The sequence below is a fragment of the Rhea americana genome, unplaced genomic scaffold (genome assembly GCF_003343005.1).
Source record: "Rhea americana isolate MKP2758 unplaced genomic scaffold, rheAme1 scaffold_109, whole genome shotgun sequence".
Taxonomy (NCBI): Eukaryota; Metazoa; Chordata; class Aves; order Rheiformes; family Rheidae; genus Rhea; species Rhea americana.
The window spans coordinates 2488188-2503471 of NW_028185139.1; the positions used below are offsets into that span (position 1 = coordinate 2488188).

General features: G+C 38.3%; 1 protein-coding gene across 1 annotated transcript; it reads right to left on the bottom strand.

Moving 5' to 3' along the window:
* Positions 1-845: 845 nt before the first annotated feature.
* Positions 846-10806, bottom strand: BTBD3 (BTB domain containing 3). The gene is made up of 4 exons (XM_085311937.1): positions 10445-10806; positions 9840-9930; positions 9226-9344; positions 846-5169 (listed from the first exon to the last, which is right to left on the bottom strand). Exons 1-4 carry the CDS (start codon positions 10765-10767, stop codon positions 4137-4139), a joined length of 1566 nt encoding a protein of 521 aa, XP_085168063.1. The 5' UTR covers positions 10768-10806; the 3' UTR covers positions 846-4136.
* Positions 10807-15284: the final 4478 nt, after the last annotated feature.

Sequence of the window (15284 nt, forward strand, 5' to 3'; positions counted from 1 at the left end):
CAAATGAATGAGAAGCATGGGACATGTAACGGGATTCAACTCAAGTTTATACAAGTTTTGTCATCTTTCTCATTAATCATACCTGTAGCAGTCTAACTAGTAGTAACATTTCTAGAAAAACTTACTAAAAGAGACAAGCTTGATGCTTGTAAACATGATTTTATAGAAGGTCCGAATGAAATGTGTAGTTACTGTTTTCACAGGGATGGGCTTCCTCAATTAAATATCCATGTCACTTCATTGCACTGTGGAGCATTTCTTATCATTAACTAGTAACATCTGAAATGTTCTGGAGATAGAAAACATCAGTGAARTGGGGCTTTGGTTTCACCAACCATATAGGTATTTAATATGAAGACTTAAACCTCCTAGAAGAAAATATAAGTGAGAGGATAGTCAGAATTTTGAATAATATTATGTAATTAACTTTTCAGCAGAAAAATCTTTGTACTAACAAAATTCTTTACTTTGATATATCAAAGACTGAAAACCATGGTCCTTCCTATGCCAACTGCCCTTCAGAATAAACACAAGACTCACCCCTTTCATCTCCACATACCTAAAAATACTAATGCCAGTAGACAAGGTCTTTCACAAAGCACATAAATGAACTCATTCACTCTAGCTCACTAGCTTAATCATCAACCTTTTTACAATGTAACTGATTAACATTTTCATTGTTCTTCCTTGTTTTTTCCTTAGACTTTTACTTCTTTTGGAATCAAAAGATCTCTGAATACATAAGCTCAGCAAATATCTGTGCACAACTGTACAACAATGGAAAAGAGATAGCTAAGTAAAGGCTTTCACAATTCAAGCTTCAAAGATACCACAGGAAACAACCATTTAAGAACCAGTTTTATTTGTACGCTTAATGTGATTATACACATTCATGAGTCCAACAAGATCTGCACTGTGACATTAAAGGTACAGTACAATAACATTCAACATGAGGTACTTCATATTTATATCTGTCCTTTATAAATAATGCTGCAAGTCTGCTAGGTCRAACACTGTTCCAGCACAAATGGGCGCTGTGACCTGAAGTTATTGGAGTTTATCACAACAAATAAAATAAAAAAAACAGTTCAGTGCAATAAGTATGTAGAAATTAGAATGTTTACTTAAATACTGTTTTAGATAGTATAGATGGGAGCAGAAAGTATATTACATTATACTCTCTATCACAGATCGCCTCACCAGCAAAATTCAACATACAAGTAGCAAAGATGGCCCAGGGTACAGTTTAAAACAGCATCTATGAAAGGATGTCTATCAACATTATGCTTACATTCCAGGTTAATATGGCTGATGCTTGCAAATGTCAATCAGATACTACTGCTAAATGAGCCAAATCCACGTTTAAATATCTATTTCTGTGGCATGATGTCCTAAGGTGACATAAACTAGTGGCATAAACTAGAGCATCAAGCAGTGCTCAGAATCAAGCTGCTTCATAGGTATCAAAAGGTGGTTTAGAGCACTTACRTTTATTAATCCATGTTCTAAACCTTGAAATACAGGCACCAACTCCTAAAACCTGGAATGGACTCAGAGGAATTAAGCTAGAGGTAGCTTTCATCCTACTTTGTCAAAAATAGGTAGTAAAGGTAGCAAATGAAAATAATAATTAAATAAYAACTAATTTTCTACATATTACAGCAACACAGTATTCTGATCTACTAACTATGTTTCAGCTACTTAATGTAGTAGATAGTTCACCTTTATTTGCAGATAAGTAAAAATCAACAAATAAATAAAAGTGAGAACCAAAGTACAGGTATACCAGTGCAGTACTGATTTGTCTCATTAGCCGAGGCACCTCAAAATGCAGCTTGTTACTTCAAGCAACTTGTAATCACTCTGAGTGATGACCAGATTGACTTCTATATCAAGCATTTGCTATAAGAAAACTTAATCCACTGATTAGTGTATTACTCTGCTTTCAAATGTATTTAAAATAAATAGAACTACTGCTCAGACATTGCCTAAAACTAGATGAGTACTGTCTCATGACATTCTTAGATTTCCTGTTGCAGTCACTTCAGCAACTCTTTCTCCAATCCATATTATTATAGTCTCATTATTTTTGGCTGCAGATCTAAATATRATTAACTGGAGGCTTTTTAAATCTCTCTCTGGGAGTTTTCCATGCAGCATTCTGTTTAGATTTTACAAACAGGCTGATTTACGTACATCTGTTATTAAAAAAAAMACATATATTATATTTTGAGTGTGTTTTCAGAAAGAATGTTAATTCTCTATTTATATATAATATCATATATATATGTATACACACACACACACCCATTTATAAAAACACCCAATAGCACTAAGATGGATAAAGAGCATGGATCTTGCAGCACAGTTTTTCCACCTAGTTTCTCATATTTCCTAGAGAGAAGATCCCTCTTTATGGCTTTTGCCATAAAGTGTTTGATGTCTACACTCCAGTTTTCCTTGCTTCAGATTCTATTTTGGACACTGCAAAGATGTACTGGCATTTTAAATGGCCAGAGGCCAGTATTCCAACACCGAAGAAATACTTAGAGTAATAGTATTAAGCTGTTAAGAAATCATATGGGGGAAAAAAAAAATCTACAACAAAACTGGCAAGTGAATTTAGGGTTATGCTACATTAATGTGCTGATATAATATAACATTAGTCTTCAATCTGCCTAAAAAATCATTTGGTCCTCTCATTTCCTTAAAACAGGCACGACGAATAGAACCCACTGCAGAGATGACATAAGAACGAGATGCATTACAACAGGTAGTGACCCTTTAGAAGCAACTGCCACAACGTAACAGTGAAGAATTTTCTCATGTTTAAATAGTACCTGTATCTCTTACTTATACTGWTTTCCTTCCCTGATAAAGAGTCATGATCCCATAATACTTTTCCAAAAATGACAGACATATGTCAAGAAGCTTGGAAAAGAGTTCAGATAAGGAAAGGTTCTGCTCCACAAAATCCTCTGATTAATGCTCAACTGCRAGCAGTTGTGAGAGATTCAACATTAATGTATTAGAAAAGTCTTTCTCCTTTTTACTGTTACTGCATTTAGTGCATATCATCAGATATGACCAMAGCCAGGATTTTCTTGTCTTTGTCTAAATTTCCACTAATGATGTATAGCAATAAAAAAAAAATTCATTTTACAGAAAAAAAATCTAAGTGAAGACTAGTACACTCTTTTGCTCCTCTACAATCTGCCTCCAAGATGTTCTGAAGGCAGAAAAAACCCATAAGAAAAAAAAAAAAAAAAGCTATCCTGTATGTATTACCCTCCATTTATTTAGCAAAGGTTCAAATAAAAGCTATTTTTCAACCTAAATAAAGCAAAATTAGGTCATGGGAGTAAAAATTTTAAAAGCTTCCTATGCAATTTGTRCACATGCAAATACTTCCCTGCCTTCCAGGTGGAATTCCTAGAACGTGAACTCTGAGGGGAACCAAGCCCAGATCCTTTGCTGTAAGCATGTCCTTACACTGTGCAGGGCATGCTGTGTAGCTTCTGGAAAACTGCTTATTTCTCTCCCTCTCCCTGCAGCTGGCCATGGGAGAATCTCACCTGATGAAGGCATAACATGCATTTTTTCTGCTTACTGCTGAGGCGCCTCTTTCAGCCATCAGGATAAAAAGTCATCCAGCTTATTAGAATCTCTTAAGTCTGAGGAGCAGACAGAAGAGAGCCATAAAACAAGGCTCTCCACTTTCTTCCGCTCTCTCACTAAAACAATGAGAAACAGAGAGCAAGAAATGAAGAAGAAAAACCTGATCACTGAAGACACTGTTTAGTGTAAGGAGTCCTAAAACCTGTGAGACAGAGGAYGGGGGCATCCTCTGATGGTTACGGATGCATCAACAAAGGAAGGGTCAGCAGGAACATGCCTCTCTCACAAAGCTTTTAAAACTTGCTTGTTCCTAAGAGTTCCAGTTTAGAGTTAAATATTACACCTAGACTTTATCACCAACACTGTTACAAGAACAGCAAGTCAGTAACTTGCCCACAGAGTTTAGTTACGTATTACCTGTACTGATCATGTTATCTGCAGATAAAAAGCTAAGCATCAGTAGGTCCAAACCAGACAGATTCTCCATTGCAAAACACTTCTTCTCCGCACCGTTTCACTCAGGCATAAAATATGAGTTCGGGAATCTGCCCTCCCTGTACACCAGTGCCATTTGTACTGTCTGAAGAGCACTGAAACTGAACAGTCACTTTCCCACACTGAACTTCTGTCATTCCTTCTTGTCCAAAATAACTTAGTTCATTACCATCCAGAATCACGCTAGCTGTGTAAAAGGTGTCAGGCTCAATCTGCACTGGATATTCAAACCACACAGGAAAAGTGTTACTAGAACCATCTGAGAAATATTTACTCAAGTTCTGGCCTAGTATAACTCCTTGTCGTTTGAGTTCAATCTTGGCACTGTATTCTGCTGATCCACAGCTGGAGCCATACAGCCCAAAGCCAGCAATAAACACTCTCTTATCAACAGCAAACTGAATGCTGTCACATCGGCCCCTGTAACGCCACTGGTTGCTGCGGTAAGCACAGGATTGGAAACGGTGGCACCGCTGAGGAACGAGGCCTTTCCGGGGCTTGCTTACAAATTGCAACTCTGGCTTTTTGGCTGCTGTATACCAAAGGAAGATGTCATTGGTTTCGTTGAGAGTCAGGATCCCAGACTGTGCAGCACCGTTCGCAAAGTCATCGAGTGCCATGGTAGGGATGCGTATCAAGTACAGAGCCTTTCCTAGGACCTTGCGCTTATTCTCGATAGTAGCGGTTAGCTCTTGTCGCTGACACTCAACTTCAGCCCAGTTCAGAGCTGCTTCAAAAACAACAATTTCTTTGGCATTCAGAGTCTCCCTTCGGAGAATGCTTTCGAGCGTCTGAAAATCAATGTCACAGAATCCCTCAGATTTCAAAGCCAGCTCGGCTTGGGCATCAATCACTTCCCAGCAGCGCTGGGTCAGGTCAGGTTCCTCAAATAAGCAGCTCTGGGAGAGCAGCACACAGGCATTCTTTGCACTTAGACTTGTCTCTAGGAAGTTGACACAGGCGCGGGCAAGATGAGGGACGATATACTTTTTTGCAGCATAAAGAGTAGCCAACACGGTATCTGCAGCCAAATCAATTTCATCACAATATATGTATCTGAAATAAAACACAGGCATGTAACACTACTGCTTAATGCAAAAAACCACCACCTGTCAACAACATCTGAAAATCAGAGACGAAGAATTCCTAAATGACTCCGCATCAGAACTAAACAGTGCCTTTTGGAGAACATTCATTAAATTCACAGAGAAGGTACCACCCAAATTCATGACAGGTACAAGGCCATGGAAGTGAATAGGCTGACATCTAAGGTGAGCAAGACTTTATTACATTTGAGGCACAGGTTACACAGATGCTGGTTACATTTACAAACTACAGCCCCCTCCAGCTGTTTTCCCCCAGTACACACTTCGACTAACAAGGGGCTATCCTCCCCAGCAGATAGCTCCTGAACGGCTAACATACGGCAAACAATACAGTCTGCAACACGTGTAGCAAAGAGGACTAGGACTGGATGTCCCATGGTAGTGAATTTTTATAATTTACTGAGATAGCTAACTAGTCTATCGGAAGTGAAGTGCTATCCAAGTACATCAGATGCTGCCATCTTCGTACTTTACAACTACCGTGTTTTCTTACAGAATGATGAAACCCACAGGAAAAGCAAACCTGAAAATAAGAATTCTGCGTCTTCATTAATGCTTACAACATCCTAGCTCCAATAACAGTGTTTTCTCACAGTCTCAGTGCATAAATGGAGTAAAGGCTTTACTGTTAGGCTAATGTGGTGGAAGAGATGAAAGTTAAATTCTATTTATGTGACTAAATTGCTCAGATTCATTGCTCATAGGAAAATGAAGAAATGTAGAGTTTGCTTTTTTAATATCTCATGCTTCAGGGCCTCATTTGCAGTTGGTAAATGCAGTGTGTTAAAACCACACTACACAGTTTTACTCTTCATATGAATGAAGAGGTCTTGATGGTTATAGCTGATCACTGTGACTTTCTCCAGTAAAACTAAAGTTAAATGCAACCTTGTAGTAATTAAAATGTTCCAGGTAGCAAGTTTCCCAACACAATGCATTTTTACAGAGCAGAACTTGCTTATAAAGTGGAATTAGTATTTACACTGATCTTATTACAGTTGTAAGTATCTCGTCTTTGCATCTGTTTTTGCAGATAGTGCGACTGACTGAGATTCTGACCTGCAAGTGACTTCTAGTTAGTGATGAAAAGGATAGTAATGAGGAAAATACTAAGGAGTAGTCATGATTTCTAGGGTAGAATAAATTCCAGTAAATTTGAATCTGTGGTTAAAATGAACTTGTATGCTTTTCTCCAAGTCATGCTTTGAAAATACGCTTAGAGCAGATACTGCCCAAGCAATACAGTAAAATGCAAGTGGTTACAGAGAGAAAGAATGCTAACATAGGCCCAACTCTTCCTGCCTTATTACTTGGTTTCAGCTGAGCTATTTGTACCAAAAAAGATCACACCTATAGCTCACAGGTTATAGGCTTAGGTCCTTTACTGTTCAAGAAGCTTTCGATATTTCAATTTGTTTATTGTTACGATTCCAACTTTTTTTCCTTCTATTACTTCTCTTTGCCTGCTAATACAGCAGAGAATGACATCTGTTTTAAATTTAAATAGTACAAAAGTTGCTAGTTTAATATCCATGAAAGTGAAGAACTAATATCACTGATTTACAATAGACATAGTACAGATTGGCTGTATGCAATATTCCACATTTCTCGCTCTGCCAATGCACTTGATTCTGAACTGCAACTGCTGATATTCCGGTTCCAACCTTTTCTTGAACAAGAGGACTCTGTAGCTATATCATGGGGTCTGATGTAATATACTCCATCCTGGGTTAAAATGAGATGATGGTTCTAACTTCAACAGTCAAGATTAAGATAAGATACAATATATCAAAGATAATAGTTCAGTGCATCACAGTATGAATTTAACAACTTCTTAATTTTAAAACTGTAGAGAACAGCCAGTTTTACTGGAGGAATAACTACTGTCTAGTAGTTAGTTTCTACTTTCTAGTAGTAAAGACTATATTATGTCTASCAATATTTTGACTCTCATTTGTCATCAGTATGCATACTACACAGTTAAAGACAAATAATATTTATGGCATAACAATTCACTGCCCAGGGAAAAAAAAGATTAACTGAATGTATTTTCTTATGCAGATTACACTGCACCTCTCCTGACTATGCAAAGGAGTATGAAGGAGAGGACTATTTTGGGATGGGTAAAAGTCTTTTCCTCTTTAGTCTCAGTGTTCTCAGCCTTCAGCTTTCCACTGCTCACAGCCGTTACAGGGAGCACTCGTGGGGGAATTTCCTGGGGAGGGGAGGAGGGAAGGGGGCCTGTAGCTGCCTCACAAGCTCCACCCAGTGCAGCACATGCTCCAGATCATGCGATGAGGGGAATGCTGCACTGCATCCCTTCTCCTCTGCTGCACTACCACAGCTGCAGGCAGCCCTACCATCCGCAGACACTGGAGCACTCTGCAGGCACAGGCAGACCGCATCACGGAAAGTTCACACTGGGAAGGTTATCTCAACATCCACAAAGACAAAAAGTTTGTGGGTTTTTGCTTTTTAAAATAAAAGCTTAAAGGATAAGGAAATCCATGGTTCTGGCCATGCTCTCAAAGATAGTTTCCTAAATTGCTAYAGGAAAAATCATTTGCCAAGCCCTAGATGTTGGTATTGATATTCTCTCTTCTAGGTTTGTTCTCTAAACACATTTCTTCAGAACAGTGACAAATACAAAAGGTATTCAGTTTTTACATGGCAAATCACTTTTAGCCACATTGAAATAGATTTGCTGTTCAAAAAGGAAGGGGGCAGGGGGAAATTCAAGTATCTTGTATTTGTGCCTTCCAGAATTCTGCATGAAAGTAAAGCACAAGTCTAAACTCTGCAAAAAAGCATGCACAAAACCAGAAAGGTCCAAACCAAGGATCTGTAATACATCTACCTACACAATATCGTATCTTAACTTTATATTCCAGACCCACACAACAGCTGTGTGAGCTCAGCTTTTCCTGGCAGCTACTGATACCTGTCCAAAACATTTCCCATGTTCATGATAATCTCTAAAGTCTCTATGCAGCAAACTCCATATGCAACTTTGAACATTCACCTACAGTGCCACTGAAATACACAAGGAAAAAAAAACAAAAAAACTATTCCACAATCACAAGCTAGTCAAAACAGTCTATGAAATTAAGTTGTTAGCTAGCGATTGTACCACTACATGCAAGTATATTAGAAGGTTATTTCAGCTACTGATGTATATTCTTCATCTGAAAGCAGTGACAGTTGCTAAAGCTGAAGGAAAAAAACTCAAAAGCCAAAGCATTCCTATGACAGGAAATTTCTCTTTAAAAAATGTAGTTTCAAGATACATTCAAGAGCAATTCAGCAGGGAAACTGTTTCATTGTGCTTGCTTAGAAAAAGACAGCGATTCTTATGCAGTTTGCATGAGGAAATGAAATAGTGTACCTAATCATCATTTTTCTGTGTTTCTTCTCATGAGCCAAATAAAACCCCATTTTTATAACTTTCCAAACACATCAATATGATATATGAGCAGAAATTTAATTTTCAGAGGCTATATTTGATAATTTAGGCTTGTTCTTCTAAGACAAGTTCTGCATACAGTAAGTTTACAAAAGAGCTGGAACTATATCAAAATACAAACCCAGCCATTCTGTTTTTAAAAAAAAAAAAAAAAAACAAAAACTTTTCACTATGCTTGCAAAGTAGAATAGGTTTTTTGTTACAGCTAACAATTCTTTTTAGTAACTCCATTCCTTTGTGTAACATGTGCAGTGACAAATCAAATCAATAGGCATTACAGTATACAATGCACCCAAAGATCCCCTGTTAAAGTCATTATTTACAACTGCCTACATTAGCCTACTGTTTGTGTGTCTCAGAGTAGAGGGGCAGATCAAAAGCAGGTGAAAATAAAAGTTTGAAATACTTGAAACACAAAAGGAAGAATATTTTTAAACAACTGTTTCCTGTCTGCATATACTCATCTAATACTTTAACTGTGACATTACCAGTGTATGTATGCATCATAAAGAAAGATATATATAGCAGATGAATGATGCTTACTTCAGCATAGCGAGAAAAGCAGCAGGCTCAACATCTGGTATACGGATTTCATCTTTGTCCTCAGCAAGCTCTCCGTAAAACATCGCATGGAATACAGAGCTCCCAACAGCTAGGACATACTGTTGAGAGAGGGAAATCTTATTTCATGCTTTAAACTGAAAGCACTGCCAATAAAAACAGTGTGGGAGAGCCACTCTGAATGCACTGGCTCCTCCAACTGACACTAGGCACACTTATATGAGAAAGTCAAACTTAAGAACAAAATAACATATTTTCTTCGCATTTATCTCTTGGGCATACATGCATTAGCTACTGGAAAATGCTTAATTCCATTACAGAAGTTTTCTATTTCTAGAAAAAGTTCAAGAGTAATATTAATAAAACAGAACAAGTGGTATTCTCTTAACCTTACAATGAGCATCTTATCCTGACAAATATTTAACTGGAAATACACAAAAAGGTAAAGATCAGGGTATTTAACTGGATGCAACTTTTTAAAATACAGAATTGCGTCTGCCTCAGAAGAGCCGAGTCTCCCACGGTACGTGCTGGTGTAACCGTGGGAGCTCCCTGGCTGCCCTCCCGTCTGAGCCGCAAATGCAGCTGTTGCTTACTTTGTGTCCTGGCAACCGCTGGGTCGCACCTGGTGGCCCGACCACAAAATGGACATCGGCCATCAAATCGTTGTTGAACATCACTGCATTTCTACGAACAGAAGCAACGTGTTAATTTATGGTGCCCAATAACTCCGTGCTTGCCCCAAACCCAAGAGATTAAACTCCTTAACACCATGAAGTTGCATGTTAGCAGAAAGAAAAGCAGGTCACACTTTGTTTAAGCCACTTCACACATCATCACACAAATATACTGGGAAAAAAAAAAATCGACGTCAGAGGAATAAGAGCACAAGCTTACGAAAACTTTTCAGAAAGTGAAAATCAAAATCAAGAGCATGTATCACTAAAAGTCTCCACTAAGGTCTAAAAGCAAATCTTTATTGGTATGTTGCAGCAACACTTATTTACTCAAGACAAACAGCTGTACTGACTGAAAAAAAAGACTTTAAATGTTTTCCATTACTGAAATACTTGCTTAATGAAAAATCAAGAGAACTGTGTTTTATTCAGCATATAAATGAAAAGCTAAATATAAGCATTACAAGCATTTGGATACTTTCCACCCACTATTTAAACAGCAAAAATAACTGYCCTGAACTTACCTCTCTCTGATGGTTGGATAAAGTCCTTGCCAATTAGGTGCTGGAATAGTGTTGTTGTTGTTGAGATTTTGTTGGTGGTACTGCTGGACAGCAGTTGTATTAGTGTTGGCTGGCTTCTTTCGGGGAAAAATATCAGCAGCCATCTTCTTCTTCTTTTTGGTCTTCAAGGTAATGATTTCATAGCAAACTGGAGGCAATTTGCTGCTACTACTGCTGCTGCTATTTCCCTTCTTAGAGCTTTTCTTGGACCTGTTCTTGACTGTCTCTGGAAGCATCAAGAAGAAGGTGAGACATTTCATGTTCTTCCCCTTCTCATCTACCATGAGTATACTTGTCTGTATAGCTAGATAGCCTAACTAGCTACAAACATTAAGAAATGTCAGTGCAAGCTGTTAAACAGAGCAGCAGAGCTGAGAGTTTGTTTCTTTTTCAGCAAGGCAAGGTGACCTTTCCAGGACACCGAGTAAGAAACTGGCTTTAAGTTTGATCCAGTACTTGAATTGTTAAATACATCCCCATCATTCTTGCCAGATTTATTTCTTCCCAGATTTCCCGAAATCGAATCACTTGAAAGCGCTACCCCCTGCAAAGAGGGCAGGCACGCAGCTACAGCGCTGGCTTTTTGAAAGAGAGGAGCTGGATGCGCTGTAGCACTGCCGGTCGGCTCAGCCAGCTGAACTCGTGCRCTGAGCGGATCCGAACAGCGTAGGTATTACAGCCCTGCAGATGGAGGCAGCCAGCCTTCRGAGCCAATAGCTGAAGTCACCGATAACGATTGGACCCAGCGGCACAGTGACACCTATTGCAACGTACACGGCTCTAACATTAAAGCGACAGCAGTTGCGCTCTTCATTTAGTATGCAGAGCCAAGCGATAAAGCAAACTGCACGCGCAGTTACATAAGCACCCGACTGGCCAGCAGCACGCACGTCTCAGATCTCCTTGGCACTTCTTGGATTTTCACAGGGAAATGATAGCAAGYCTGAACCAGGTAGAAAAACATATCTGAGTCTAAATGTTTCTGTGGGAGCTATTTCCACATACGTTTGATATTAGCATGATTCTGTAGCACTCCACAAATCCCTACCGTAACACCTGTCCAGCAAGGAGAGCTCAAAGTATCAGAACCAAACTGAACTAAAACTAGCAGCAGAAAAGAGAACGTTTCAGTTAAACAATCCCTTTCAGTGCGGTTTATATTCCAGTGTAACATGAATAGAGATGAGGTCACAGCTTTAGCTTTAACTCCTTATGTTTCTAGATAAAGAAACAGCCTCGGACGGGGGTCCCAAATCACTAAACAGTGTTAATTAGGCCAGCTAACACCAGACACGGCTGCACCACTTCAGAGGAAAACTTCTAAACGTGCAAATCAGATTCAAGCAAATCAGAATGAATATATTTAATCAATATTTCAAAGCATTAGATGAAAAAGTCCAAATGACTTTGAGAGTCTCRGGCAGAAATCACTCCTTGAGATGCAAATACACACTGGTTTCATTAATAAATACTTTTWAAAATAAACAGGATATAAGCTTAGCCAGCCGAACCMTTTAAATAGGAAAGAAACCTAATTTACATTCATTAGTTTATTAAGAACTTAAATTTAGATTCAATTTCCTTAATAGTAGGTCAAGTGTCTAAAAAAATTGGCATGCATAATCACTTAAAAAAGCAAAGAAATAAAAAATATTAGATAGCAACACTTTACACCTTAAAATATCAGTTTTTAGATGATCCGTAGTTCAAATATCATTCCATACTTTTCCCCCCCAAGTTTTAAAGAAAAATAAAAACCCCTTTGATGTCAGTATCAGCTTACTGTCATTTACCCTTAATTAATTTTCCTGGACAAGAATGTAACGGTGAAATAGAAGTGGAGGAAGGGGTGACGAAATGACCGACCCTGCTGAAGTCCATGGCAGAAACCTGCCACTGACTTAAACTTAAGCACAGGAACATTATTCCGGCTGTTTACCGAAAACACCACTGCGACTGCTGGAATCACAGGCATAGCTCCATAACCCCATTTCAGAATGTCTTTTAAACCCAAGAACTCTAAAAACCTAAGTGCAAGTATTTCACAGATTATCCAGTCTCCCTGAAATACCCTTCACATCAAGCACTAACTAAAGACTGGCAGTAGCCATCCCATGCCTTCTGCTGCACACGTTTGAGTCGGTATCATTTCCAGCTGCTTTTTCCTCCCTTCCCCCTTTTTTAAATCTGTGACAGATTGATTTAGGAGAGAAATGAACAGTCTAAATCATGTTGAACTGTGGAGGCAAAGGGAAGAGTAAAGGAGAAAGAAACCCAGCCCCCTAGGTGGGATGTTTRTAACTGCTCACAGCTGAGAGCTTATAATGGGGTCAGAGCAGGTATTCTCAGCATGAAATTTCAGTTTGTTAGATTTGTGCAAATTATTCTTTTTTCCTCCTTAAGTAGGTTTCCAGCCCTTCTAGTTACAAAAATAACCTTTTTGCCTCTGCATAGGGATGACATTTCATAAGAAAGAAGTTTAAAAATCTTTAAAGATACAAGCCAGAAAGAAAAGAGCATGGTCTTCAGAAAAATCTGATTTTTAGCCTTGCAGATGGCACAAGGGGAAGGGTTTCAGGGGTTGGGAGARTCATACGGGAGATCTGATTTTAATTCCACACATCCATTTTATATATTAGTATAGTACATACATTCTTTTTCAAACCCTTTGACCAATTCAAAGATTATACACATACATCATTAACTACCAGATAAGGTCAGTGGGAGGCTTCAGAAGAAAAATGGAGTGACAGACAGATCTACTGGTTAACTCGGTCTGGGAAAGCGTAATAAGTAAATATGAACCAGTAGGAGCAAGCGATACCTTCAACTTCTGTAAAACACCATGCACATATAACATGCTCTGCTTTCTTGGGGAAGGAAGACAGCAAGAAGCCAAAGCTGAAGGATGATCAGCCTGGATCCAGAAGTCACATAGAACCTAACAGACAAGGAAATAACTTCCACATGACAGGACAGAAGTATACCCCTGCAAAAAAAGAAGCCAGCTCAATTGCTCTCTGCCTGTTCTTAATCCACCCAGCAAAACCTAGTCTGCTACAACAGGAAAATAGATGATACTGATTTCCCCAAAGGCTTCAAAAGTTCCTACAAAAGAGTATGAACCTCTTACAGTTTTTAACAACATTTTCCACCAAACTTTTTATTAGCTCAGAAACAAAATGTCACATATCAATCATTAGACACAAAGTCAAAAAAAAAAAAAAAAGAACACCAGCTGCCAGGTCTCCCTAGCTGCTTCACAGCTGTGGCTGACCACAGTGAGAGACCCCTTGCTTGGGGTCTTGGATGAAAACTTGTTAGTCCTTCTAACACCTCCAGGCAGATCTCCACTTAGAAGACAAGCAACCAGCAATGCCAAGAAGGGAACAAAGCTGCAGTAAACAAATATCCCACCCTCATCGATCTCAGGAAATGCCACTGAACTCAAACAGTGTCCCTAACTTGGCTCCTCTATGNCTCTTCTTTTTGCTTCAGTGGCAGTTTCCATCTACTTTCCTGTAACACTGTTTCCTCTTTTAGTATACACATACTGGTAATGACTTTACAAATCAATACGCTAGCAATCAGCACAAGCCACAGACTACTCCCCATCGAAAGACTAGTCAAAATCCCAAGTTCGAATCAAGTCTCTGTCTGGTGAGAGRATCAAGGAAATTGATCTTTTCTCACTAGAAGATCTATTCATTTCTCCGAAAATTTCTCATGATGCATTCTCAACCCTCTTCAGTCGTTCTCATTTTCAACAATTCTACATTAACRTAACTTTATAAATGCAACTTAAAAGAAAGAGAGAGGGGAAAAAACTTCAAAAATACACAAATCTTTACTTTAGAAATAACTGTAGTCAAACCAGAAATATTTTAACATAAGGGTGTAGGAAATTCGTATCTGGCATTTTAGATTTTCTTTATGCCTATGTTTAGAGGTGGAAAAACTAAGAAAAGGAATCTATTCTAAACCTGAGACACTATGCCTCAGGTCTCACTTCCCTTCAAATTATTAGGGGCTATTTATAAGCCTCTGGAAATCAGCTCCTGGAGAAATATTCTTAAAATTCAAAAACATCAATTTTGTTGTTCAAATAAAAATCTGCGTCGTATTTTTGCCATCCTGGTTTTATTTATCCTTTAAGATCATAATGTGCCCTGACACTATTGTGAAGGATGGCATACAGCATAAGAGGCATATTGTAATGCAACTCTTGGTGTGCAACTTTTAATAGTACGGTAATAGTGTGATTGTAGCTTTCTAAAGGTCAATTCCAACTGAGAAACTATTTAATTTCCAGGGTGACACAAGTATTCTTCCTCATATTACATCAGTCTCTTATGCTACAATAAGTCTACCCTCAATTTGTTTTCCAATAGTTCATAWTTTTTCCTATATCTCATATTTACAGCCCAGTTTTTCATATAGTATTATGAACTGGACAATTCCATAAGAAACAGGATTTCATCAAAATCCCCAGTTTTCTGTCACATTTAGTTCCTGAATAGAAGAATGAATTCCAATGGGCAATAAGAAAATGCATATATTTCTCTTTTGTAAAGCTGCCAAGTTTTTCCCTTGGCAGTTATTATGCCTATGCATTATTAAAGTTCTTTGTTTAAATTCTGGATTCCCCTTATTACAAAGCATATTTTGGAAAGTAAATCTCGATTAACCAAAATAAATACACAATGTCAATGTTTAACAAATCTACCTGGTTGCTGCTACTTTTTACTGAATTTAAGTTGACTTTTATCAGTCATCTAATGATGACATGTACAATAATAAA